Genomic DNA, 27,532 nt, shown 5'->3' with positions numbered 1-27,532 from the left:
AATATCTTTTGAGAACCTACTATGTGTTGGGTAGATCTAGGGATAAAATCAGGGTTAAAAATACAGTCGCCGGCCTCACAGCAAAAAAGGCACCTAAGGCCCAGAGAGGGCCACTAACTTGCCCAAAGTCACACAGCTAAAACTTCTTTGGACGAACCGCGTCTCCAACACAACTGGCGGAGGCCCACGTCTCCTGCGGCCCAGCTGCAGAATGCTACAAAGCAACATGGCACGGCCAGTGCCGGGGCGTCGGAAGCGGCGCCTAGGCCAGTAAGAGCAACCGTCAGTTTCCTAACTAAGCTGGGGACTCCGGGGCGGCGCCTGTTCGTGAATGATCCCTCCGCAGCCGCCGTAGCCCAGCCGGAAGTGCCACCTGCCACGTCCACCGTGCGGCAGGGGAGGGACTGGGAGCCAGAGGCTCGGCATGGCTGACGACGTGGGCCTTGAGACCCAACTGTGTTCCGAGCAGTTCGGGTCCGGGGAGGCACGGGGCTGCCGCGCCGCCGCGGACGGGAGCCTGCAGTGGGAGGTCGGGGGCTGGCGCTGGTGGGGGCTCTCCAGGGCCTTCACGGTCAAACCCGAAGGACGAGATGCGGGCGAAGTGGGGGCTCCCAGGGCCGCCTCACCACCCCTCTCTGGGCTCCAGGCCGTGTTCCTGCCGCAGGGCTTCCCTGATAGTGTCAGCCCGGACTATTTGCCCTACCAACTGTGGGATTCCGTGCAGGTCAGCTCGGTCGTCTGGGGCAGGGGACAGTGCAGGCCACCCCTCCCTCCCCAGTTATGGACGGGTGACTGAGGCCCGGAGCCGAGCGGGCGGGATCTGACATGCCCCGTACAACAAGAACAAGAACAGATTACGGCACTTAGACCGCCACGCTCCTGCGCCCGCTTCTCACCCTACTTGTTTTCTTCTCCAGGCCTTTGCTTCCAGCCTCTCCGGCTCCCTGGCCACCCAGGCAGTCTTGCTGGGCATAGGGGTGGGGAACGCAAAAGCCACTGTTTCAGCTGCCACGGCCACCTGGCTTGTGAAAGGTGAGCTGCACCCCCGGAGCCTCACGTATTGCTGCTCTCAGCCCTGCCTTCGCTGGGCTCTTATGTGTATATATGTATGGACTCGTGCCCCATTAGGTAGAATTCAGGCAGGTCTCCCCATTGATATAGAGCGGTGCTTTGTAACCGAGTCTTACTGCCGACATCTGGAAAACCCTCATCCCGCTCATCAGCTTGGCAGCCGCACTCCATTCCCCACACAGACTTCTGAGTCTAAATCATCTGGATCCCAAATCCCGTCCCCTCCCCTTTATCCCTATTCTCTTTGTGGAAGATTGCATGAGAATGCGATTGATTGAATAAAACTGCCCGCTGCCCAGGAAAGGGGAAATTGGTGAGCTCCAAAAAATATATATATAATTGGTCCTGAGTAGAAGGGAGGAGAGCCTGGAAAGAATGGAAGGTATTGTGTATGCTCTGGGATACCAGATGATGCTGTAAATAATAGAGTGACTATCTGCTGAGTGTGTACAGCTTTTAAAAAATTGTTTAAGGAAAGAAAAAAAAGATACAGTTTGGTACCATGCCACCCGATGCTGTAAATAATAGAGTGACTATCTGCTGAGTGTGTACAGCTTTTAAAAAATTGTTTAAGGAAAGAAAAAAAAGATACAGTTTGATACCATGCCACCCAGAGAGGGAAATAGAACAGAAAAGGGAAATTGTTACATGTTCTACAGGAGGAGGCCCCATGGCTTTTGCCACTGTCCTTTGTCTTTCGCTACTGCTCCCAGGGGATATTAGGCTGGTACAAAAGTAATTGCGGGATTTCTTTGTTGTCGTTGCCATTAAAGGTAATGGAAAACCCGCAATTACGTTTGCACCAACCTGGTACATCAGCTCTAAGGTAAAGCTCATTCCGTTAGTAGAATCAGTCTGGCCACATCCCTTGTGAGCCTCTCTGGATTTTTTTTGAGAAACAGGAGGCTCTTGTTTACACCTTTACCATTAAGACTGAAAACTGGGCCAGGCGCGGTGGCTCACAACGCTTTTAATCCTAGCGCTTTGGGAAGTCGAGGCAGCCGGGGCAACATAGGGAGACCCCCATCTCTATTTTTTTTTAGACTCATAGTCTCACTATCTGGAATGCAGAAGTGCACTGGCATCCCAGGCTGGAATGCAGAAGTGCAGTGGCACAATCTCAGCTCACTGCAGCCTCTGCCTCCCAGGTTCAAGCAATTCTCCTGCCTCAGCCTGGCAAGTAGCTGGGATTACAGGCATGTGCCACCCTGCCCCGCTAATTTTTTGTATTTTTAGTACAGAGTTTCACCATGTTGGCCAGGCTGGTCTCAAAATCCTGACCTTGGATGATCCATTCACCTCAACTTCCCAAAGTGCTGGGATTATAGGCGTGAGCCACTGCACCCGGCTTGTTGGCCGTATTTTTGGAATGCATTTGGAGCTTGGGTCAGTAGTTGCTGTTTTCATGTGATATTACCAACGTGTTGCCTATACAGATTGAATATCCCTTATCCAAAATGCTTGCAACCAGAAGTGTTTTGGATTTCAGGATTTTTTTTGGATTTTGGAATATTTTGATGTATATAATGAGATTTGTTGGGGATGAGACTCAAGTCTAAACATGAAATTCGTTTATGTTTCATATATACTTTATACACATACCTTAAAGGCAGTTTTATACAATATTTTCAATAGTGTGATTGAAACAAAGTTTGTGTTCATTGATCCATCAGAAAGCAAAGATGTCACTGTCTCAGCCACACATGTGGACAATCTGGTTGGTTGACGTCCCCATCATTCCTGACTCAATGTATATGCTATCAAGAAGCAGTCATTTTCTTATACCTATTCACACATAAGTACTTAACAGTATAAAACATGATACACCACTAATACAGTGAGCAATTGTGTGTTCAGGGTAACTAAGCAGCACAGCAGGTCACCAGAACACCTGTATCAGTTTCTGAACCACAGCAGCAGCAACGAAAACGGCAGGCTGTCAGTCTTCAGCTGTTTTGATGAAAAGGTTACTGGACACCATATTTTATTTTTTTAAGGTGAGAAGAAACAGAAGCGGTTAAAGGGCAGGAAGCGGGTCTTCTAGGGATGAGGAAGTGTTCTGCTGGGTGGCTTTTTAAAATGTTTCCTCCAGAGTCATTTGCCTCATTAACTGTGGTTTCTATCTTAGAAGTGTCTCTTGGATTCTATTATGAATGTATGCTGCTCTAGTGCCTCAATAATCCCCTCCCACATCCTCACCATACTGTCTATAGGCACTTTTTCTGCAGTGTTAACAACATCCTCTTCATTGTCACTGTTACCACGATTGCCTTGATTCAGAACTGAAGGGGGCCAGCCCCTCCACACCTGTGGGTATTTCTTGTCAGGTAGGACGAGAGACTGAGAAAACAAGACTCAGAGACAAAGTATAGAGAAAGAACAGTGGGCCCAGGGGACCGGCACTTAGCATGCGGAGGACCCGCACTGGCACCGGTCTCTGAGTTCCCTCAGTATTTATTGATTACTATTTTCACTATCTCAGCAAGGGGAATGCAACAGGAGAACAGGCTGATGGTGGGGAGAAGGTCAGCAGGAAAACGTGAGCAAAGGAATCTGTCACAAATAAGTTCAAGGGAAGGTACTGTGCCCAGATGTGCACATAGGCCAGATTTATGCTTCTCTCCACCCAAACATCTCAGTGTAGCAAAGAGTAACAGAGTGGCATTGCCGCCAGCATATCTCGCCTCCAGCCACAGGGCGGTTTTCTCCTATCTCAGAATAGAACAAATGTACCATCGGGTTTTACACCGAGACATTCTGTCCCCAGGGACATGCAGGAGAGGGAGGCCTTCCTCTTACCTCAGCAGCAAGAGGCCTTCCTCTTTTACTAATCCTCCTCAGCACAGACCCTTTACAGGGTGTTGGGCTCGGAGACAGTCAGGTCTTTCCCTTCCCACGAGGCCACATCTCAGACTGTCTCAGTGGGGGAAACCTTGGACAATATCCAGGCTTTCTTGGGCAGAGGTCCCTGCAGCTTTCCATAGTGCATTGTGCCCCTGGTTAATCGAGACTGGAGAACGGTGATGACTTTTACCAAGCATACTGCCTGTAAACATATTGTTAACAAGGCACATCCTGCACAGCCCTAGATCCCTTAAACCTTGATTCCATACAGCACATTTCTGTGAGCACAGGGTTGGGGCTAAAGTTACAGATTAACAGCATCTCAAGGCAAAACAATTTTCTTAGTACAGCTCAAAATGGAGTTTCTTATGTCTTCCTTTTCTACACAGACGCAGTAACAGTCTGATCTCTCTTTTCCCTACAAGAACAGTTTGTGCTGTTTCACCATTGGCTGTTTTTACTGTTGGCATCGTGTCTGCACTCCCAAAAGTTGCGGATTTTGGAGCATTTCAGATTTTAGGTTTTTTGATTAGGAATACTTAACCTTGGCCAGGCGTGGTGGCTCATCCCTGTAATCCCAGCATTTTGGGATTGGGGGGCCAAGGTGGGTGGATCAGTTGAGGTCAGGAGCTCAAGACCAGCCTAACCAATATGGTAAAACCCCATCTGTACTAAAAATACAAAGATTAGCCAGGCATGGTGGCACATGCCTATAGTCCCAGCTAGTCGGGAAGCAGAGGCAGGAAAAACACTTGAACCCAGGAGGTGGAGGTTGCATTGAACCGAGATAGTGCCACTGCACTCCAGCCTGGGCAACAGAGCAGTACCCTGTCTGAAACAAAAAAGGAACGCTCAACCTTTAACTCAGACAAGTTGTTAATAAAAATTAAGATCATTTTAAGATATGAAAAAAAAGGAGGGGCCAGGTGTGGTGGCTCACGCCTATAATCCTAGTACTTTAGGAGCCCAAGGCAGGTGGATCGCTTGAGGTCAGGAGTTGGACACCACCCCGGCCCACATGGTTTAACCCCATCTCTAACAAAAAACACAAAAATTGGCCTGGCATGGTGGTAGGCACCTGTAGTCCAGTGTGGACGACAGATTGAGACTCTGTCTCAAAGAAAAAGGATGAAAAATCTACTTTAAAGGCTTGTTGTTATTGGCTGGGTGCGGTAGCTCATGCCTATGATCCCAGCACTTTGGGAGGTGGAGGCAGGCAGATCACCTGAGGTCGGGAGTTCGAGACCAGCCTGACCAACATGGAGAAACCCCATCTCTACTAAAAATACAAAATTAGCTGGGCGTAGTGGTGCGCGCCTGTAATCCCAGCTGCTCAGGAGGCTGAGGTGGGAGAATCGCTTGAACCTGGGAGGCGGAGGTTGTGGTGAGCCGAGATTGTGCCATTGCACTCCAGCCTGGGCAACAAGAGCAAAACTCCATCTAAACAATAAATAAATAAGACTTGTTATCGATAGTAAAAGAAGCTCTCAATTAGGATTTTACAAGCTCATTTTCATCAGACATGGGAAATTTCTGTGGAGAACTTCATATGGGAAAATTACTTGGAATTTTTTGATGTGATCATTTTCAGTTACATGTCTCTCAGTGGAACATGATGCTAATTGTCATGAGTAGCAATAGTAATAAAACTTGTTGCTAATATTTTGGCAACCTACCTTAAGCCACACATTTTGTACCGTTATATGTATCTCTGCAGCAGCCATATTAGTTAGCTGCCATTATTCATTTTTTAGATGGAAAAACAGACACATTTTTTTGTGTGGTTATGTAACTTATCCAGGATCACTCAGGGCCATGATTTTGACCCAGGCAGACTTATTCCTGTGTTCCACTCTTAACTACCACACTCTTTTGCCAGCTAAGATTTTCAAGTGGAGCGAAGTACAATTGTGGTCATTCCTTACTAGGACTCAGATGTTTCTAGATCTTACAGCTTGGCTAATTGTAAATGAGGAGGGAAAAAAAGCAAGTGGGAGTTAAGTTTTCTATTCTAGTGGACAATATTGACTCAGATGATAGGGAGTATATATATCATTTGTCCTGTAAATGCCTCTGATGATCCATGGAAAGGCAGCATAGGCTCCCTTTCTGTCAGGTGACCCAAGGAGGACATACACCTGAGTGGTGTATGTCCAGTGGGGCAGACTCTATTTTTCTTTTTGAGATGGAGTCTCGCTCTGTCGCCCAGGCTGGAGTGCAGTAGCGTGATCTTGGCTCATACACCTGAGTGGATACAAGTGTGTAGCCAAAGGGAAGAAAAATGGAGTCTGGGTTGGGCATCGTGGCTCATGCCTATAATCCAAACACTTTGGGAGGCCGAGGCAGGCAGATCACCTGAGGTCAGGAGTTTGAGACTGGCCTGGCCAACATGGTGAAACCCCGTCTCTACTAAAAATACAAAAATTAGCCGGGTGTGGTGGCGCATGCCTGTAATCCCAGCTACACAGGAGGCAGAGGCAGGAGAAGATCTTGAACCCAGGAGATGAAGGTTGCAGTGAGCCAAGATCACGCTACTGCACTCCAGCCTGGGCGACAGAGCGAGACTCCATCTCAAAAAGAAAAATAGAGTCTGCCCCACTGGACTCCTTCTCAACAGGTAAAAGTAATCCTGCCATGTTCACAGTCACTAAGTTGATCCAGTACCAGAATCTTGAATGGCACAATGATGATTTTGCCAAGAATATAATGTACTTGAAGGGAAGAGGTTAAAGTGAGTGATGGGAGGCCTGTAAAACCACCTTGTTGGGTATTACTTCCAGGGTCAGACAGGACAGAAATTGAGAAACAAAGCAGGCCAGATGGCAGTAGCTTGGACCCATGCTTTCCTTCAGTGAGGTAGCCCCAGCTGATGGTGGCCATGAGAGAGGGCAGCCCCAGTGTGGCCATGTCTTCAGGTTCTTCCAGAGAAGCTGGAAATCCATATTTTCTTGTAAAATGCCCCAATTTTATTCATCAATCTAATGGGAGTCTCAGTGAAAGGGAATGATCCCTGCCAAGGTCTCAGGATCATTGTGAAGATGAAGAGGCACAGGTATTTCAGGTGTGCACCGGAGCGCTTACTGATTTCCCTCAAGTCCAGGAGGGGCAAGCATGACTCAGTGCCCAAGAAGGCTCTGGAAAGGGGAGAATGCATCTGCTGTCAGTGGAGAATGGGAGGGCTGGCCCAGGTCATCGCATTTATGTTTTGTGGAAACTCCCAGCCCTCGTTCCCATAACGTAGTGTCCTTTCTCCTACATCCCCACCTCAGGGTCCGTGCCCTCAAGCTCAAACAAGTCCAAATCCCCTCCCCATGGTATCTGTCCTCTCCCATGTCCACTGTATGAGTCTCTCCCAGGTGTCTCGTTCTAAAATATTCCTGCCGGGCTTAATGGGTGCTACTCTCTGTATAATGGATGGTCCAAATTGACAAATTTTTTCTGTAAAGGGCCAGATCTTAAGGCTTTGCAGACTTTATTGCAGTAACTCAGTTCTGCCATTGTCTTACAAAACCGGCCATAGACAATCTGTAAACAAATGGGCATGGCTGCATTCCAGTAATACTTTATTTCCAAAACCAGGGAGTAGTAACAGTTTACTGATCCCTGGTCTAAATCAGTGTTTTCTATACTGATTGCTATCTGCTCTTTGGCTGGATTTTGATCGTGGAATCATCTCGGTCACTGTGGTCATGAAGTACTTGGCAGAGAGAGTTAGGTAGCCAGAAAGCATTGGTTGTGCAAACGAAGGTCCCACTGATTCCAGAGACTTCTCTTACTCTGCCCAGCCTGCGGAGGCCTGTCCCTCTGCCGTGCAACCCCAGCTGCAGTTCAAATCTTTTTTTTTTTTTTTCCTGAGACTGGGTCTTGCTCTGTCACCCAGGCTGGAGTGCAGTGACGTGATCATAGCTCACCGCAGCATTGATATCCTGAGTTCAAACCATCCTTCCACCTCGGCCTCCCAAGTAGCTGGGTCTACAGTCATGCCACCATGCCTGGCTAATTTCTTTCGCACTTTTTGTAGAGATGAGGTCTTGCTGTGTTGCCCAGGCTGGCCTTGAACTCCTGGCCTCAAGCGATCCCTGGGCCCAAACCCCCTGTAATCCCAAAGTGCTGGGATTATAGGCCTGAGCCACCATACTCAGCCCTAATCCTTTTATTTATTTATCCCATAATAACTATCTGTGAGCCACCTGCCCAGCCTAACAGCTAGAATAGGTTAGCAATAACCTTTGAATCTCCACTTAAGATTTCCTGCTTTTTTGAATAGTTTTACCAAATAGGTAAATATTCCTAAGCGCTATGTTGTTTAGTTTTAAGTTTAGAGCTTTACGAACTGTGCTGTATGTGGTCTTCATGAGTTATTTTCATGCAAAAGTTTAATAGTAGTATTCATCTATGGATGAATGCCTCTGGGTGAATATACTAGAATGTATGTATTCTGTCAGTCAACATTTGCATTATTCCCAGGTTTTTTGCTGTTATGAACAATTCTGCAAGGAACGTTTCTTGTGTATGTCTCCTAGACATATTGAGGAACTGCTATGTGTAGGCACTTCTGACCCCGTCATGCAGCTATGACTGTCCGCAACTTCTAGTACCAGATTGAGTTCCCAAGGGCAGTGACTCAGGGTGAACTGGCCAATTCAGTGTCAGGGTCTGCCAGGCCCCACAGCTCCCACACCTCTTCCTTGCTCCTTACCCGTGCCTTCTCTCCCCAGATTCAACCGGCATGCTGGGCCGCATCGTCTTTGCCTGGTGGAAAGGGTGAGTTTGTCTTCCCAGCCAGCAACTCTGGCAACTCTTCCTAGTGGTGGTAGTAATGATAGTAATAGTATTGCCATTAATTTTGATTCTAAGGGTTCCATGAGATGGTCTATGCAAAGTGCTTAATGCCCGTGGCATCGCGTATACATAATAGGGCTCAGTAAACACTAGCCACCATTAACAGCTGTAATGGTGCCCCCTGAGCCTCTGTATGTTGTCTCTAATCCTTACAGCAACTCTGTAGGATGGGGTTGGATATGTACATTTCATAAATGTGAATGAGGGAAGTGACTTGCCCAGACCATACAGCTTATAACTAGCGAGATGGGATTTGAACCTGAAGCCTGTGCTTTCCATGGTATTGGGCAGTTCACTGGGCAGAACCCTCAACCAGGCTGTGTGTTCAGGATCTCCTTACGTGTGTCTGATACCCCTCCCAAGAATGTTCCCATTCCCTCCAGGAGATCTCACACTGAGACTTGGGCCTAATGCTGCAAATCTGAGCTGGCCTGGGGCTGCAGTATCCTCCTGACCCTAGAGAAGTTGTTTCCAAGTGTTTGTGCACAGGGCAGGGAGTCACTGTCTGATGAAAAGGGCAGGTGAGGTAGTCATCCACGGTGTTGTATAACAGAAGTACACTAGGCCTGGATGTCTGAGCCCGGCTCTCTTAGCCTTTTCCCCCACTGTTCATGTGATCCAGGGAAATCATATCCCCTATCAGGGCTGGTTGTCTGTAACATGCAGGGTTACACACTCAATGTGATGTTTACTAGTCCAAAATACACTCGCTGGGTACCCTCACTCTAAAGCAAGAAGAAGAATGAGGAGAGGCAGAGGAACCCAGGAAGAGCCTCCCTCTAAGGACGGACAGAGGTTGGGGAGCAGCCACAAGACAATCAGGGTTTTCCTTGGTAAATCATGAGTTCATAAGCGGGAGACACTAGGCAATCAGTCAGTCACTGAAGATCCTCCCAGCTAATGGTGGCATTTTAGGTAGCAGTGACCGGGTGTGGGGACAGATGTCTGTCTGGGGGTGTGGATTTTCCTGAGCTCTTCAGACTTTACTGTGGTCCAGGACCCCCCACACTGCCCATAGGATGTGTTTCTCCTTAAATCCAAATTACAACAACCTCTCCTCCCCAACAGGAGCAAACTGGACTGCAATGCCAAGCAGTGGAGGTGAGGAGGAGCGGGGATAAGGGAGGAGAGTCTTCCATTATGAAAGTCTCCTACCTCTGACCTCTAACCTCTGATCCCTCCCCAGGCTTTTTGCGGACATCCTCAATGATGTAGCCATGTTCCTTGAGATTATGGCTCCTGTATACCCAATCTGTTTCACTATGACCGTCTCCACCAGCAACCTGGCCAAGGTAGCCACCTGTGGGGCACCCATCTGCCCAAGACACCTGCCTTGGTAGTGTGTGAGTTTACCTGGGCTCTGTGTTCAAGCCACTTCGAGAAGAGTAAGAAAGTTCAGGTGTTTCTACTCAAACCCAACCATCCTTTCTGACCCTCCTCCAGCCAGACAGCGTCTAGTGCCCTAGAAAGGGGCACTGTCTAGAGCCACAGGACTGGGGAGGGAGCTCCGAGCTGAGAAGTGGAAGGGGGTTGTCCAGCGTCAACATTTGGGACCAGCTTCCTTGACTTCCGTTTGGTTCTTTCAGTACAGTATTTATGGAGTGCCTGCTGCATGTTTGGCACAGAATGTGGCCCCCTGGCTTTGGAAAGAAACCACACATAATTGCTTCAGTGCTTGTGGAATTATAGGTACAGGTATTCCAAATGAGAAATGTAGGGGCCTGCAAGAGAGTGAGGCGGGGATTCCAGCCTGGTCAGGGAGTGTAGGAAGAGCTCCCCCGAGCCTGGGTCCTGAAGATGGAGTTTAAGGTGCAGGGCGGGTGTTCTGGGCAAAAGAAACAGCACAGCTTAAGGTCCGGAGGCAAGATGGAGATGGAGCACAGACCGCACCATGAGCTGGGGGACACGTGGGGTGCAGGTACACTCTTCCTCCATGCCAGGCTGTTGCCCGCATAACCTTTACAGGTTGGTCTCATCCAAATGAGGACACTGAGGCCTGGCGTGGTTCAGCAAAGAGCATATCTTGTCAGAGTTAAGTACCTGGCCCAGAGGAGAAACTCAAAAAAATGGAAGACCCATTCCAAGGCCCGTCTATCAACTTAAAATCACATTAGGGCCATGTTTCTCCATAAGCACTGGCATTTGGGTTACAACGGTTCCTTGTGGTGGAGGACATTTAGCCTCCCTGGTGCAGGCCTAAATGCTATGAGCACCCCTAAACAGGGTAGGAAAACCCAGAGAAAAGCATGGCTATAGCTGTAGACCGAGGGTTGTGCCCTCTGGCTTTTGCTTCAAACTCTGCCTTTGGGGCCTCAGTCTCTTCATCTGTCCAGCAAGGGAATGGAACAGGGCCATGAGCTTCCCTCTGAAGACCCCTCCCTAGAGTTCCCCTCTCCACAACCTCCATGTCCAGCTGCACCAAGAGAAGCCAGTTTGGCTGTCATCCATGCTACCGCCACCACCACTGCCACCACCTCCTCCTCTTCCCCCTTCCCCTTACCTGTTACCTTCAGCTGAACCTTCAGTTCTATTATTTTTCCCTCCTCAAAATCTCCAATCCATTCTCTCCTCCGTCTCCCTGTCACCACCTCTTACTGTTGAGAGAGCACTGTTGCTTCCCGGGTAGCCTCCCTGCCGCTCCCCTCTCAGAGCAGCCTAGTGATCCTTTCAAAGAGGAAAGTGATCAAGTCACTCTGCTGCCCCATTGCTCTTAGGGAAAGACCTTCACCAGGCTTGCCAGGCTCTGCGTGGTCAGGTCCCTGTCAGCCACTCTGCCCTCACTTTGTCCGTTGTTCCTCTGGCCTTGGAACAGACTGTTTCCTCTGTCTGCATATTAACTTGCTTATTAATTATCTGTTGATCTATATGCTCCATGAGGGCAGGGCCTGGGTCTGACTTGTATCACAGCACCTAAGTCTATGTCTGGCCTCTAAAAGAGCCCTCAGCCAGGGGTGGTGACTCACGCCTGTAATCCCAGCACTTTGGGAGGCTGGCATGGGAAGATCTCTTGAGCCCAGGAGTTCCAGGCCCACCTGGGCAACACAGGGAGACTCTGTCTGTATTCAAAAACTAAGGATAAATAAAAATAGTAATAAAAGAGCTTTGATGAACTCAGGATGATTGTGGGTGGCTAGTGATCCTCCTTGATGAGCTTTATCCTGCAATCTCAGAGGGAGAGATCTGGGCGCCCTGGGAGGTCAGGGCCATCAGTGTAGGTTTCGACAGCTTTCACTGGGGCAGGAGGAGAGTAGAGGAATTACAGGAGGCAGATGTAAGCATGAAGCTGGAAACCAACCTGAGCCTCCTGCCAGCAATGGGGAAGGTGTGGCCAAAGCAGGAGCTGGAGGGCTGGGAGTTCTGGGATGAGAATGGTCTTTGGGCCTCCACCTTGGAGAAGGAAATTGAGCTTCTGTGAGGCCAGTCCCCAAGGTGGTAGTGGCAGGCGGGACTCCAGTTTCCTAGAACAGGACAGGGAAGTTGAGTCTGGGGGCATCCAGGTGAGAAGTAGATACCAAGGACAGCATTCAGAGTTTGGCCAGGGCCAGGTTTTCTCCAGCTGGTCTGAGTGCCTGTGTTACCAGGACACATGTCTCCACCAACCTTCTCTCTTCCCCTCCCCACCCAGTGTATCGTGAGTGTTGCTGGTGGGGCCACTCGGGCAGCCCTGACCGTGCACCAGGCTCGGAGGAACAACATGGCTGACGTGTCAGCCAAGGACAGCAGCCAGGTGAGCGCCAGAGATGGAGGGAGGGCGTGGGGTGGGGGGGGAAGTGGGGAGAAGCCCCTGAGTGCCCTGGAGGGCCCAGGAACACACAGGAAGAAGTGTGGGTGCTCCCTGCTGACTCAAGACACCCAGGCAGGAGTAGGGTTTGGGCTCTGGTGGCAGCAAGTCTGGGCTGATCTCAGGCCCTGCCCACCACCTGTGTGGCTGAGAGCAAGCCCTCAGCCTTGCCCTCTCCAAACCCCACCTTGCAAGCTGGATGTTCTGATCACATGAGGCCCCACATGTCAAGGCAGTTGGCAAGTCAGAGGCACCCAGCACGTGGGTTTGCTGGGTCACTGGCTGGGGCCTCCACTCAGCAGTTTAGCAGGCCTGCTGGCCCAGCCCCCTACCCGCCCCAGGGAGCCTAGAGTTGGGGTAGGGACACCCCTAAGGGTGAACTCTGCATGGATTAGACCTCCACAAACCCTGTGCTGAGGGCTTAACTCTCGCCTGTCATCCTAGCACTTTGGGAGGCTGAGGTGGGAGGATCACTTGAGGCCAGGAGTTTGAAACCAGCCTGGGCAACCCAGCGAGACCCCATCTCTACAAAATATATAAAAGAAACACTAACCAGGTGTGGTGGTGCACACCTGTAGTCCCAGCCTCGAGCCCAGGAGGTGGAGGCTGCAGTGAGCTATGATCACCCCAGTGGACTCCAGCCCGGGTGACAGAGCAAGACCCTGTCTCAAAAACAAATAAACTCTCACACCAACCTTGCGAGGTAGGTACTACTTTAGCCCTGGTTTACAGATGAGGAAATTAAGGCCCAGGGAAGTCCCAGAAGTGTGAGATGGTTTTCTTTGACACTGAAGCAATTTAGAAACTGCTGTTCTATGCATTCCTACTTTCTGGCCTTCTCTTCCATTGTTTGGCTCAATAGTCTTAACCCAAGCTAATATTTATTAAGCACTAACCATGTGCCAAGTATTTCATTTCTGGGAACTCTTTAAATTCTCCCAGTGGGCATGTGCAGTAAATACTCATGGTTGCCTTAGTACAGATGAGGAAATAAAGCATGAAGAGGTCCCATCTCCCTGGGGACACCTGGGGAAGTCCCTTCTCTCAGGATGCTCAGGCTCATTCCACCCATTGTCTCCTCCGAACCTAAGTCCACAGGCTGTTAAGGAGCAAGAAGGAAGCACCGCACAGGCCCCTCACCACACGACTCCCGGCTCCATGCCTGCTGTCCCTCGCCTGTTCTCTCGCTGGCCCTCAGCCCTCACCCTAAGCCCAAGCCATTTTTCCCAAGGCCCCAGGGCTTCCTCGGTCCACAGAGTCGGGAACGTATCCAGGACCAACCTGGGAATGTGTCAGTCCCGCAGCAGACCCCAGCTTTCTGCTGATGCAGCTTTGCTGTCACTGGATGTGGCCACTGGAAATGACTCTTCCCACCTGGGAGAGACGAGGTCCCTCTGCTCCTGATCTTCCAAGGTTCCTGATCCCCAGTTTCCTGTCACACCCACAGCCTTTATTCCCACAGCATACGCCTTTCCCGGGGAGGGGGCTGGGTGAGAAGAGCTCTCCAGTCTCAGGTCCTCTCTATGCCAGGACCAGCTCTACCTGGGAGCCCAGTTGTCAGGGGCACTAATCCAGACTCCACTCTCATGATGAGTTGGGGGCAGGTAGCCTGGGGTCCCCTAGGGTGATCTCAATCCAGCCATCAGAGTGTTCTTATAACATTGATACACAAGGGAAGAGGTGTGGGTCTTGTTCCTTTTCTTCCGGGGTGGTTCCTTGACCCGTTTGCAAATTTATCTGCCAGTTACTGCATACCAAAGGAGCTTGGTGGGAGGGGAGCAGTCAATTTAAAATCAGTAGATAAAAGTTATTCCCGCTCATGCCTGTTACCCCAGCACTTTGGGAAGCTGAGGTGGGGATCGCTTGAGCCCAGGAGTTCGAGATCAGCCTGGGCAATATAGCAAGACTCATCTTTACCAAAAAATGCAGTAATAATCAGTGGAGGCATGGTGGTAGGATCACTTGAGCTCAGGAGTTTGAGGTGGCCATGAGTTATGATTGTACCACTGCACTCCAGCCTGGGTGACAGAGCGAGACCCTGTTTCTTTAAAAAAAAAAAAAAAAAAAAAGTACACATTAGTAAGTGCCTGAGTGTGGGTCTATTCTGGTGACTTGCAAGACAAAGACGACATGTTCATGGGTATTCCAAGGGCACCTACCTGGGCAAAGAAGCAACTGATACACATATATGTATTTAGACAGGGTATCACTGTGTCTCCTAGGCTGGAGTACAGTGGTGCAATCATGGCTTAATTTTCTTTTTCTTTTTTGGAGACAGAGTCTTGCTCTGTTGCCCAGGCCGGAGTGAAGTGGCGTGATCTCAGCTCACTGCAGCCTCCACTTGCCAGGCTCAAACAGTTCAGCCTCCTGAGTAGCTGGGACTACAGGCACACACCCCCATACCCGGATAATTTTTTGTATTTTTAGTAGAGACATGGTCTCACCATGTTGCCCAGGCTGGTCTTAAACTCCTGAGCTCAGGGAATCTGCCCACCTCAGCCTCCCAAATTGCTTGGATTACAGGCATAAGCCACTATGCTCCACCAAATTTTTAATTTTTTTGTAGAGATAGGGTCCCACTATGTTGCCCAGGCTGGTCTCAAGCTCCTGGACTCAAGTGATCTGCTCACCTCAACCTCCCAAAGTGCTGGTACTACAGGTGTGAGCCACCTCGAGCTGGCATCTTTTAAATGACAGTTTACCCACCAAAAACTAAAAATTTACTCCCACTGCAGTAGGGAGCCCTGGGAGGTTGTGGAGCAGGGAGGATGGGAAAAGGCACTCAAGGGTACTCAGTGGCCTGGAGGGGCACCCTCCAACTCCTACTCCCTCTGCCGTTTTCCAGGAGACGCTGGTGAACCTGGCAGGGCTCTTGGTCAGCCTCCTGATGCTCCCTCTGGTGTCAGGTTGCCCTGGGTAAGCCGCCAGCAGGGTGGGCAGGAGAGCCCCAGCTGGGCCTCTGCCCATCTTGGCTACCTCACTCTCTCACCCCAGCTTCAGCCTTGGATGTTTCTTCTTCCTCACTGCCCTCCACATCTATGCCAACTACCGCGCGGTCCGAGCCCTGGTCATGGAGACCTTGAACGAAGGCCGGCTCCGGCTGGTCCTGAAGCACTACCTTCAGAGGGGAGAGGTACTCGACCCCACTGCAGCCAATCGCATGGAGCCACTGTGGACAGGTGACTCTGCCCCTTGTCTCAGGTCCTGTGTCTCAGCCTCTCCCACTGCCTAGGCTTCCTGACCCCAGCTTCCCACAGGTTTCTGGCCAGCTCCGTCTCTATCCCTGGGAGTCCCCCTACACTGCTTGGTCTCCAGGTGAGTGGCCTGGCGTCTCCCACTCATCACCTCTGCCACCCACACTCCCCGCACACACCCCTCACTCCAGTTACACACTGGCCTCCCTGGCAAGGCCCCACCTCTCTGTCCTGGGTTCTTCATTGCTGCTGAACAGACATGGGGGCAGTGTGGGTGTGTGAGGGAGGAAAGAGTGTATAACATGAAGCAGATGGAAGGGATGTGTTTGATGGGTGAAGGAAGAACGGGCAGATGGGGAGTTTGGATGACTGGATATAGGAAGAAAGGATAGATTTGGGTGTGTGGGTAATGGCTGAGGGAGAGAGGAAGCGAGGGGCCCTGAGTGAAGCCTGGATCATTTCGGTTCACCGTGGGTGGCTGTTCAGTGGCTGGTTGGGCGTGCCTGCCTTTGCTGTTCTCCACCCCCACTGCACTCTCCTCTCCCCCACAGTGTCTTTGAGCTGCAACAGCTGGTTGAGGGGCACCAAGAACCCTACCTCCTCCGCTGGGACCAGTCACGAAGTGAGTGTGCCTAGTTCTCCCAGCCTAAGATGCACCCTCGCGGGTCAGCCTCTCATTCCTCCAATCCAGGGTCCCCAGCTCTGGGCAGTTTGGAGGCTGCCTGTTCTGGGGGTTGCTCTTGACCATTCAAATTACAGCTGCAATGCCCCAGTGAAATTCACTTCACCCCTGTGTAAAACGGAGCTAACGGTACCTGCCTTACTCCCTGCGGTGTTTTTATGAGGATCAGATAATGTGACTGCAAAGTGTCTTATATACTGCAGCACTCTTAGTAAGGCTGTGACCTTTGCTGTCGCTGGGAAAACCACCCTTCTCTCCCGTCCTGGGTTGCCTCTTGGGTAAACAAGTCCTTGAGTGTGCTGGTCTGCTGGTGAGTGTGAAAAGGCGCTTATTCTCACTAGCCATTAAAGACATGCAAAATAGACCCAGCCCAGTGAGCTGCTGTGAAGTTGTATTTGGAAACTGGTCAGTTTGGCCCAAATATTGGGGAGCAACAGGAGATGAATTGGAAAGGAAAGGGTGAGGTGCTGGCCTTCCATGCCAGGCCAATAGGTCTCGGGGCAGACAGGGGAAACCGGGTGATGGGATCGAGGGGGTTTGGGAGGTTTCCATTCCCTGATACCAGTCTGTCTCTTGGTCCCTCCAGACCAGGTACAGGTAGTTCTGAACCAGAAGGCAGGCCCCAAGACCGTCCTAAGGGCCGCCACACATGGGCTGATGCTTGGGGCCCTGCAGGGAGATGGACCCCTTCCAGCAGAGCTGGAGGAGCTGAGGAACCAGGTGCGGGCAGGTAAGTGCCTCACAATCTAGACTGCTGATGCCTCAGGGCGGGGAGGAGAGGGGACAGACTCTGTCCTGCTGGAGGATACAGAGCTTCTGGTTCTGCACCCCCACACCCAGGTCCTAAGAAAGAGAGCTGGGTCATCGTCAAGGAGACACACCAAGTGTTGGACATGCTGTTCCCAAAGTTCTTGAAAGGTAACATACCTCAGCTCGTGGCTGCTTGGTCCCTGAAGCCTTGTCCCTGGGGGCCCCACCTTCCCCCACTCCCACCCTTCCATCTGAAAGGTGAAAGACTTGGGTTCTTGGTCCTGATGCAGAGGCTCACACCTATAATTCTAGCGCCGTGGGAGGCCTAGGTGGGCAGATTGCTTGACACCCTGCCTGCACAACATGGTGAAAACTTGTCTCCACAAAAAAATACAAAAATTAGGTGTGATTCTGCACTTGTGGTTGCAGCTACTCAGGAGGCTGAGGTGGGAGGATCACCTGACCTGGGAGAGGTCAAGGCTACAGTGAGCCATGATTGTACCAGCCTGGGTGACACAGCAAGACCTTCTCTCTCTCAAAAAAAAAAAAAAAAAAAAAAAAAAAGACTGCCGGGCACAGTGGCTCACACCTGTAGTTCCAGCACTTTGGGAGGCCAAAGCAGGCAGATACTTGAGCTCAGGAGTTCAAGGCCAGCCTGGGCAACATGGTGAAACCCTGTCTCTACCAAAAATATTTTAAAAATTAGCTGTGCATGGTGATGCATGCCTGTGGGACTGTCAGGAGGCTGAAATGGGAGGATCACTTGAGCCTAGGAGGCAGAGGTTGCAGTGAGCCCAGATTGTGCCACTGTACTCCAGCCTGGGTGACAGAGACCCCCATCCCCCCCCCAAAAAAAAGATGGGTTCTCCCTGCAATCCTAAGTTTAGCACTCAGTTTCCCTGTCTATAGGACGGAGAGCTTAGAATGGTCTCTGAGGTGGTATCAGCGTGGACAGTCTGTGTAATCCCCATTGGCATGTAGGAAATGGGAGGATGGAGTGGGGAGGCCCTCACATTGACATGAGGACATTTTTTCTGGTGCCTGTTCCATCCCAGCACTCTTCTGTGTGCCATTTCAATGAATTCTTCCTGCAGCCAGGTGTGGTTTCAGCCTCATTTTATGCCAGACTCACCCAGCAGAGGCAGTGGGAGCCCCAGTAGTGCATAAAGCCTGCACCCAGCCTGTGCCTCTCCTTACCCTTGTCCCCAGCATTCCCGGCAGCACCCATGATCTCTCCCCAGGACTGCAGGATGCTGGCTGGAAGACCGAGAAGCACCAGCTAGAGGTGGACGAGTGGAGGGCTACATGGCTTCTGTCTCCCAAAAAGAAGGTCTTGTGAACGGCCCAGACAGAGGCCCAAGCCCAGGACAGGAACCTGGAGCAAGGACACTTTGACCACAGCAGGACAGGGGAAAGGCAGCTTTATTTCTCCTTAGGGCAACTGCAGCGGGTGGGCCAGACCCTCATGGGAAGTGACTGCCAATCAGATGCAGTGGGCCCCAGGCAGAGGAAGGCTGGGAGAAGGAGAGCCAGGACCTTCTCATCCCACTGCCCCTCCCCTTTTCTGGGGAGCACCGCAGGCTCCTCCCACCACTTCCTGTGAGGCTGTGGCTTATAGTGTCCAACACAGTTGGTCTTAGGCATAGAAGCCCCAGAGGAACACAGCCACCGCCATCATGAGCAGGGCATTGAGGTTGACCACACGGGCCCAGCTCGGGTCCTCACTGATGTCCTCCAGCCTCCTGGTTGCTGCCACTGCCTCCTCCTGGGTAAGGGGCGGAGGACTGCCCACCCCACCCCTGCTCATTCCACAAAACCAGAGCAGGCACTGGCGGAAGAAGCTTGGTGCCGGGGCTTGGGGCTCTGGGGGAAGTTGAGGCCCTGCAGTTAGTTTGCGGGAACTCAGCTCCCCCAGCCCCACCTGCCGGCATGGTGCCCTACCATCCATCTCCATGGCACGCTCTGGGCACCCATTCTGTACAGGGAGTGAGGAGCCTTCCTGCTCATCAGCATCCAGGTCCTCCCGTTCTTCCTTGCTGTGCCGGAGACTGAAGACCAGGCGGTGGAGCTGGGGAGGGTGGGAGCACGGACTAGGTGGGAGTTCTGTCCCCCCCATGCCCGACCCTGAAGTATCTTGCACACGAGCTCGTCACTGCCTGCCCTACCCACCTCTGTTGAGTCCACACAGCCAGCCCAGGCTCAACTCATGCCAACTCCATCCTACATGGCTGCCCTGTGCTCTCGGGGTAAACCCCGAGCCCCTGAGCTTGTGTTGACAGCCGTTGGCCCTGCTCCCCCAGCTTCATCAGCTCAGGTCCCCTGTCTACACCCAGATGGTAGCGCTTGCGACCCTGGCCTGGCAGTCCTGCTCATAGTGTTCTGTGCCTGTGTGCTCCCACCCTTCCCTCCTGCTGCTGCGGAATCCCTGTCATCCTTCCACACCCAGATCTCTTGTCCTGTCCTCACCCCACCCTGCCACCATCAGCCCTGCCTGGAGCCACCTGCCCTTCAGCAACAAAACCAAACCTTTTTGTGGGCGTTCAAGATGGTATTGTACCCCACCAGTCAGATCCTGTGTTTTGAGTCCCAAAGGCCATGCCAAGGATTGGCTCTGGGAGGCTTTAATCACCAACCCATCAACATCAAGCCTCCCCCAGGCCGGTTCAAATAAATGTATTTAAATGAAAATGCTTGCTCTGCAATTGCAACTGCGGCTGGACCCCCAGCCCGCTCCCAACCCTCAGGCTAGAAATTCAGGTCCTCCCCACTGTGCACTCCAGGAAGCAGAGGGCAGGTGTAAGTGGTTGCTGTGTCGCACAGTGCTTGTTTGAGGCACCCGGCCACTCACGTGCTTGCGGGGAATGGGCGCGGTGCACAGCGATACCAGGAGGGTGAGGAGGCCGGAGCAGAGGAACAGCATGATGGCGAAGTAAAGGTAGTGCACGCCGCAGAGGAAAGCCGGGCACGCTGAGGGCTGCACACAGCTGCCCGAGCCGAAGGAGAACTCGGGAATCAGGCGTGCCAGGCCCATCAGGAGGCCCCCAATGAGTCCCCAGAAGGCGCCCTGCGAAGGAAACAGGTCAGCCTGCTCAGGATGTGCAAACCCAGCCCGCCGTCGCCATGCGCGCATGCCGCTCACCTGCTCATTAACGCGCGGCACGAAAAGTGCCAGCACGAAGACTGCGGACACGGGCGGTGCCAGGTAGCTGGAGACGGCCTGGATGTAATCGAAGAGCTGCCCGCCCTGCGCCGCCTGCACCACGGGAAGCCAGGCCACCGACACTACCACGATGAACACCACCCAGAGCCTGCGGCGGAGGCCGTCGGATCGAACCCCGGCCCCTGGACTCCCCTGCGCGTGCGCAAGCCCCCGCCCCGGGCTGATCCGTTAGGGAGGAGGGGAGCCCAGGCCGCACCGTCCCACCAGCAGCAGCTCGCGATCGCCGGCGCTGGGCCGCAGGCGCGTGTAGATGTCCATGGTGAAGAGTGTGCTGCTGCTGTTGAAGATGGAGGCCAGCGAGGACATGAGCGCGGCCAGCATGACCGCCAGCATGAGTCCGCGCAGACCTGCGGGTGGAGGGCAGCCGTCAGGCTGGGGCCACTGGGGGTCCAGGGCGGCTGCAGCTGCGCGAGGGACGACCCCTCCCAGCAGCGGGCTCCGCAGCGAGCTTGCGCCTGTGACCCGGGACCGCCCTCACCGTTGGGCATGAGCTTCACGACGAGCCGCGGGTAGGCAATGTTGGAGCAGCCCACCTCCGTGCCGCACACGCGCCTGCACACCTCAGGCACCACGCACGCCACCTCGTCTGCCAGAGAAAGGCCACTGCGCGGCTAGGACGGGGCCTGGTCTGGGAATCCCAGGAGGTGGGGACTGGGAATCCTAGCAGAGGAGGCGTGCCATCCCCGGAGGAAGGCGGGACTCCGCGCCCAAACTCCCGAGTCTTAGGAGGGTGGCTAAACTGGGAGACGGGTGCCCGGTCGCTGGCACAGGAAAGGGGCGGGGCGGGGACGCGGACGTTACCCGGGTACAGAATGCGGCTGATCATTCCTGGCATGACCATGAGGAACATGGGCGTCAGCTTCAGGTACCCGCACAGGATGCAGCCCGCCTTGATGTGGGTCAGGCTCTTCCCGGCCAGGCAGCGCTGCACAATGACCTACGGGAGGGGCGTTCAGCTGCCCACGTGCGGGCCTCTCCTTGGCCCCGCCCCGCGCCCCGGCTCTAATATGTGCCCCGCCTCTGGCTGGTGAGTGCCAAGTTCAGCTGCACGCTGGGAGCAGATGGAGCCTTCTGTCTGGCTTAGCACCACCCTGGAGGGGTTCCCGCCTCTCAGACTGCGCCTTAGACAGTTGTGGGAAAGGCAGGGAGGGACTCAGGCTCCACCCGTCTCGGCTCCGCCCCGGCCTCACTGCAGGCGCAGCCCTGTCCCCGCACCTGGTCGCTGCACCAGTACCATCCCGAGACGATCGTGAGTCCCAGGAGCAGCGCGGGCCACGGCAGATCCCCGGTCACGGGGTGCCGGAGCAGGTGGTAGGAGTCGGGCCGGGGTCGATAGCAGGAGCTGGAGATGTTTCCCACGGCTGGATCCTCGGACACCGTCAGCGAAGTTGCTGCTCTCAGGTATTTGTCGAAGAGACCCGAATACCCGCCCACCTCGTGGAAGGCTGCCGGGCAAGGCCGTCAGAGGACCCTTCTTAGGACCCTCAGACCATGGAAGGCTGCCGGGCAAGGCCGTCAGAGGACCCTTCTTAGGACCCTCAGACCGAAGACGCGCGACGGCCCCGCGCGCAGGCCGAGAGCTCCACGACCACGCCCTTCACGCCCCTCCCTGGTAGGCGAGCCCCTACCGTAACCCATGAGGATGCAGGAGCCCCCCAGGATGACGAAGGTCTGTACCGTGTCCGTGTACATCAGCGCGGCCAGCCCTCCTGCAACAGGCCGGGGTCAGGGGACAGCCCAGCTGTTTATGTCACAGACAGGCTGGTCTTATCAATAAGGCGTCTTTGCGGGAATTTGAGAGAGTTCCCCTTCCTGGAGAATAAATTTCAAAACAATGGCCCATTCTCGGGGCTCATGCACGCAGGCACCAACAAGCAGGGCTTGGAGGGGAAAATGTGGCTGAATTTTAGGGCCAGGCCACACTTGCAGAACCCCCACTAGCAACCCCCTCTAGGCCCCAGTTTTGTGTGTTTGTTTTTGTTTTTGAGACGGAGTCTTGCCCTGTCACCCAGGCTGGAGAGCAATGGCGAATCTCAGCTCACTGCAACCTCCACCTCCCCAGCTCAAGCATTCTCCTGCCTCAGCCTCCCGAGTAGCTGGGATTACAGGCGCGTGCCACCCCCTCCAGCTAATTTTTTGTATCTTTAGTAGAGATGGGGTTTCACCATGTTGACCAGGCTGGTCTCGAACTCCTGACCTTGTGATCTGCTTGCCTCGGCCTCCCAAAGTGCTGGGATTACAGGCATGAGCCACCGCCCCCAGCCACCCCCAGTTTTTTCTGTGTCATCATAGGAGAGGGTGATTCTGTAAGATCCAATACTCAGTTCTGTTCCTTCTCAAGGTGGGGCCCCTCAAGCGGGCCTTGGCACCAAGCCCTGCCTACTCTGGTCCACATCTGACCTCAGGCCCCACCCCAGGTCCCTCTGAACCATACTGGGTTTGTCTAGAGGTCTTGGAGACTCGTCAGGTACACTCTCCCAGGTGTTCAAGGCAGGCAAGAGCTGCTAAATCTTCCTTTTCTCGCAGTCCTCACTCAAGCCCAGCATAGCTTTCTGTCTCTGAACTTCCAGTCAAAATCCAAGAGACAGCACAAGAGTCCTTCTTGGACCACAGCACACTTCCAAACCTCTCCAGCTCGCTTTCCTCTGGCAACTCCCTAAACCCTGGCCACAGCTGGCAGCAGTGTCCCAGGCCCACTCTTTTTCCTAAGCCCCTGCTGGCACCTGTCACCGTGTAAATCATGGTGATGCCCAGAAGCGCGATGACGGAGGCATAGATGTTCCAGCCCAGAGCCTGCTGGATGAATACAGCTCCGGAGAACATGTCCACCTTTGGGGAGGAGCAAGTGCCAGGTCAGGACCCAGGGTGTCCCAGGCCCACCTCCTGCCCAGACCATGCCCTACTAGCTTCAAAGCTTCCCTCCATTTTTCCAGGTCCCAGCACTGTGGCTGGTGCCCTGGAGACATTCCCTGCAGGTTCTGCCTCCATCATCATAACCCTCACAGTGGTTTCTCCTAGGTCCCACGCCCTCCAGAGTTCTCTAGAGACCCCACTCATGACTCTGCCCTTCTAGGGCCCCATCGCGTCTGCCACACGCGCTCACCGAGATCTTGGTGAAGATATACAGGAAAAGGGAGAGCACAGACAGGTAGAGGCGGATGCGGCGGCCGCCGAAGCGCTTGCGCAGGTACTGTGGCATCGTGATGACCCCTGCCGTCAGGTACACGGGTGCAAAGAGCCAGCCCAGTAGCAGCACCACGAAGAGCGCCTGCCGGGGGCAGTACTGCTGCTGAGGGTGGCTTTGCCCTCATCTCTGAGGATCTGACCTCTTCGTGAAGGTGCTACTCCAAGCAAGTGACCCTGGAAAGGGCCACATCTGGGGCCCAGAGGACAACTGCAGGCGATGGCCCCGGGGCCCAGGACACCAAGGAACAGAGCTGACACCTTCCTGGGTTCTTAACTGGAGCCCTCCTTGTCTACCCAGGTTATCACTCCTGGCCCGTTTCTCCCAATGTTGTCCCTATGTTCATCTAGATATGAACCCCAGCATAGACCCCTCAGACTGACCCGAGCCAAAGCCACCCAAACCTTGTGTCCCTCAAGGCTCAGCTCAGTGGCCTCCTCCTCCAGGAAGCCCTGAGCTCAAAGCCTGATCTCCCCTCCAACGGGAGCCTCAGTCCCAGAGCTTTGTATCTGTTCCTCACTTCTACAAAAGGCTTTAACTTGGCCCCAAGTTCCTCACAGACCACAGCTTCAGAGCACATCTGAGCAGGTGCTTCCCTGGCTTTGAGGCTGCTCACCCCACTCAGAGAGGAATAAATGGAAGCTCCTAGAGGCAGTGGCTGGTGCAGGCTGGCTCACATGGCAAGTCAGGAGCAGGACCGACAGTGGTCACCGCTGCACCCCTCTGCTTCCTGGCTAGATGTGTGACCTCCACTCCCAGCCCAACTTCACCCCGCAGTTGGAAAGTCCCACTGCCAGTCCCATTCCCCGTTTCCCGGAGTTTGCCCAAGGTGTGACCCTTCCAGATGTTCTCACTGGGGGTGGGCTTATTGGAAAAAAAGGGCCTCACATTCCATTCGAATCCAGCCACAGCCAAGCCACTTGCAGCGCCAGTCCCTGCCAGGCCCACAAAGTGGCCACTGCCGATGTTGCTGGCGAAGAGAGAGGCCCCAACCTGGGTGGCCAGAGGAGGGAGTGAGCAGGGCTGCTTCTCCAGGCCCCCTCCCGTTCCCAGTCCAGCCCGTCTCACCGGCCACCACATCATGCTGCGTCCTGCCAGGAAGTAGCCGCCCACAGTGCCTCTGTTGGTTCTGCACATGGACTGGGAGACAGAGGTGGGGGAGACCTGGGTTTGGGGCACAGCCTTGGACTTCATTAGCGTCCTCAACACATTCCTCAGCCTTGTTTCTGGCTGAAGATTAACGACCCTAGTTTCCCTGATCATTTGCACTGCCACCCCCAACTCCTCCCACTCAGGACAACCCAGGCTCTAATCCCAGTGTCCAATTCCCCAAGTCTTTTCACATATTTTTTCTTTTTCTTCCTTTTCTTTTCCTTCATTTTTTGAGACAGAGTCTTGCTCTTGTTGCCCAGGCTGGAGTGCAGGGGCATGATTTCGGCTCACTGCAATCTCTACCTCCCAGGTTCAAACAATTCTCATGCCTCAGCCTCCGAAGTAGCTGGGATTATAGACACGTGCCACTACACCCAGCTATTTGTATTTATTTATTTATTTTTATATATTTTAGTGGAGACAGGGTTTCACCAAGTTGGCCAGGCTGGTCTTGAACTCCTGGCTTCAAGCAATTCACCTGCCTTGGCCTCCCAAAGTACTGAGATTACAGGCATGAACCATCATGCCCAGCCCCACATCTGTTTTTAGAGATAAGGTCTAGTTCTGTCTCCTAGGCTGGAGTGCAGTGACATGATCATAGCTCACTGCAGCCTTGAACTCGTGGGCTCAAGCAATCTTCCCACCTTGGCCTCCAAGTAGTTGTGACTACAGGCACACACACCAGCATGCCTGGCTAATTTTCCCTTTACTTTTTTTTTTTTTTTCCTTTTTTTTTAAGAAACAAGGTTTCATCCAGGCACAGTGGCTCACACCTGTAATCCCAGCACTTTGGGAGGCAGAAGCAGGAGGATTGCTTGAGCCTAAGAGTTCGAGACCAGCCTGGGCAACACAGTGAGACCCCTCTCTATTTAAAAGTCAATAATTTTTAAATAAATTTTTAAAATAAAACAGAGATGTGGTTTCACCATGTTGGCCAGTGTGGTCTCAAACTCCTGGCCTCAGTGATCCCCCTGCCTTGGCCTCCCAAAGTGCTGGGATTACAGGTGTGAGCCACTAGTCCTGTCCCAGCTCCCCAGGATTTATCATGCGTGGATTTGACTTGACCCTCCTGGGGGCCTTGGATATTTTCTGGTGGTCAGCCATAATGTGGCCAGGGGAATGATACCCCATTTAGAATATCGACCCTGATGAAAATCCATGGACCCCTTCAGCTAGCACACTCCCAAGGTGGGAAGACAAGGAAGGAATGTTGGCTGGGCCTTCCTGAGGCCCTCCAAAGACCTGTTTGCCCCCAGGCCTAGGTTTCTCCTTCAAAGATCCAAGCATCATTCTCCCACCCTTGGCCCCCTGAGACTTTTCTCCCAGGCCCCAAAGCCAGCAGCCCCCAGCAGCACCCCACCCCCAACTTCTTACCCACAAGCCAACGCCAATGACCAGCAGGAAATATGCAGCAATGACTAGAATGTCAGCAGGATTGTCGATCAGGGCCCTCTGGGCCCCCAGCTCTGGTGCCGAGCCTGCCTCTGTGTGCTCCTCCATTCTCCCCAGGATCTGCCCCATCTAGGGACCAGCCCCTGGATTCCCCCAGGGAAGGATTAATGGTTACCTCAGGGGCACTGAGCCGACAAGTCCCCCAGGTCTCGTTCCCGCTCCCCAGCTTTGTTTAGCTGAATCAGGTCGTATCAAGGCTGAAGGCTGGTCCTGGGGAGCTGGGCCCTTCCAAGTTCAAGAGTACTCCTTCCTGGGCCTCAGCCTCCACCCTCTCCCCTGTGCCCCAGGCTCAAAATCACCTCTTTTACTCCCTAAAAATGCATTTCTTCTTTCTTAGCTAAGCGAGCACCCCTGGATTTAACTAATCCAGAGGAATCATTTTCAAACCCAAGTGTGACAGGCCACTCACCTTCCTCAGGAACCCTCCATAGCTCTTAGTACAAGCTCTTCAGCCTGATTTCCAACCCCAGCCGTGCCCCAATTCCCGCTCATCATTCCCCCTGCTTCTCCAAACCAAATCTAGAGGAAATCAGAAATCCTTTCCCACTCCCTTAACCTACCCAGCCCAGATTTTTGCTTTTTGCTTTTTTTGCCCAGATATTTTTATCCCCACCAAATCCTTGCACAAACTGTGTCTTCTGTTTAGAGCGGTTCCCTGTCTCCCAAATGGCCAACTCCTATTCAGCTTTCAGTACCCAGCCTATGTCGCCTCTTCAAGAAAGACTTCTCTGACATTTCTGATGCAGTTCTGAGCACACTGTGTGGCCCTTGCCTGGGTCCAGGTCTGTCTTCCCAACAAACTAGAGCCTCCTCAAGAGCAGGATTGGCTGGGTGTGGGGACTCATGCCTGTAATGCTAGCATTTTGGGAGGCTGCAGCGGGAGGATCACTTGAGCTCAGGAGTTTGAAACCAGCCTGGGCAGCAGAGTGAGACCTCGTCCCTTAAAAAATAAATAAATAGGCCGGGTGTGGTGGCTCACGCCTGTAATCCCAGCACTTTGGGAGGCCGAGGCAGCTGAATCATGAGGTCAGGCGATCGAGACCATCCTGGCTAACAGGGTGAAACCCTGTCTCTACTAAAAATAGAAAAAAAATTAGCCGGATGTGGTGGTGGGTGCCTGTAGTCCCAGCTACTCGGGAGGCTGAGACAGGAGAATGGCGTGAACCTGGGAGCCGGGGTTCGCAGTGAGCCGAGATCGTACCACTGCACTCCAGCCTGGTCGACTGAGCAAGACTCGGTCTCAGAAAATAAATAAATAAATAAATAAATAAAAATAAATAAATAAAAATAAATTTAAAAGAGCAGGACTGATCTGATTTATCCCTGGAGTCTCATTGCTTAGCACAGGACTGGATTCAAG

At 52.9% G+C, this 27,532-nt stretch overlaps 2 protein-coding genes across 2 annotated transcripts; one reads left to right on the top strand and one right to left on the bottom strand.

Annotated features, from left to right (window-relative positions):
* The first annotated feature begins 383 nt into the window (after positions 1-383).
* On the top strand, positions 384-19,852 carry RUSF1 (RUS family member 1). The gene is made up of 13 exons (XM_007990820.3): positions 384-724; positions 918-1,032; positions 8,634-8,679; positions 9,826-9,858; positions 9,944-10,049; positions 12,383-12,484; positions 15,384-15,454; positions 15,533-15,717; positions 15,796-15,853; positions 16,284-16,354; positions 17,001-17,144; positions 17,255-17,332; positions 18,406-19,852. The coding sequence occupies exons 1-13, from the start codon at positions 425-427 to the stop codon at positions 18,501-18,503; spliced, it is 1,407 nt and encodes a 468-aa protein (XP_007989011.2). The 5' UTR covers positions 384-424; the 3' UTR covers positions 18,504-19,852.
* Positions 18,739-27,370, bottom strand: SLC5A2 (solute carrier family 5 member 2). Its single transcript, XM_073015329.1, has 13 exons — positions 26,095-27,370; positions 24,457-24,708; positions 23,488-23,652; positions 23,108-23,213; positions 22,013-22,093; positions 21,600-21,829; positions 21,186-21,321; positions 20,863-20,970; positions 20,581-20,731; positions 20,304-20,472; positions 20,013-20,228; positions 19,106-19,232; positions 18,739-19,027 (listed from the first exon to the last, which is right to left on the bottom strand). Exons 1-13 carry the CDS (start codon positions 26,239-26,241, stop codon positions 18,801-18,803), a joined length of 2,115 nt encoding a protein of 704 aa, XP_072871430.1. The 5' UTR covers positions 26,242-27,370; the 3' UTR covers positions 18,739-18,800.
* Between the last annotated feature and the right edge of the window lie 162 nt (positions 27,371-27,532).

Source organism: Chlorocebus sabaeus, chromosome 5 (assembly GCF_047675955.1).
Source record: "Chlorocebus sabaeus isolate Y175 chromosome 5, mChlSab1.0.hap1, whole genome shotgun sequence".
Lineage (NCBI taxonomy): Eukaryota > Metazoa > Chordata > Mammalia > Primates > Cercopithecidae > Chlorocebus > Chlorocebus sabaeus.
This window is presented reverse-complemented; position numbering and strand designations above follow the sequence as displayed.

What these genes read in the sequence shown, in the direction of transcription:
- RUSF1 (XM_007990820.3), top strand. Translation starts at nt 425, where the DNA reads ATGGCTGACGACGTGGGCCTTGAGACCCAACTGTGTTCCGAGCAGTTC. An exon ending in GGCCACCTGGCTTGTGAAAG is followed by an intron (nt 1,033 to 8,633) that starts GTGAGCTGCACC and finishes TTCTCTCCCCAG; the next exon opens with ATTCAACCGGCATGCTGGGC. An exon ending in GTCTTTGCCTGGTGGAAAGG is followed by an intron (nt 8,680 to 9,825) that starts GTGAGTTTGTCT and finishes CCTCCCCAACAG; the next exon opens with GAGCAAACTGGACTGCAATG.
- SLC5A2 (XM_073015329.1), bottom strand. Translation starts at nt 26,241, where the DNA reads ATGGGGCAGATCCTGGGGAGAATGGAGGAGCACACAGAGGCAGGCTCG. An exon ending in TCATTGGCGTTGGCTTGTGG is followed by an intron (nt 24,709 to 26,094) that starts GTAAGAAGTTGG and finishes TCTGTCTCCCAG; the next exon opens with TCCATGTGCAGAACCAACAG. An exon ending in CAGCCGCATTCTGTACCCGG is followed by an intron (nt 20,971 to 21,185) that starts GTAACGTCCGCG and finishes TTTCTCTGGCAG; the next exon opens with ACGAGGTGGCGTGCGTGGTG.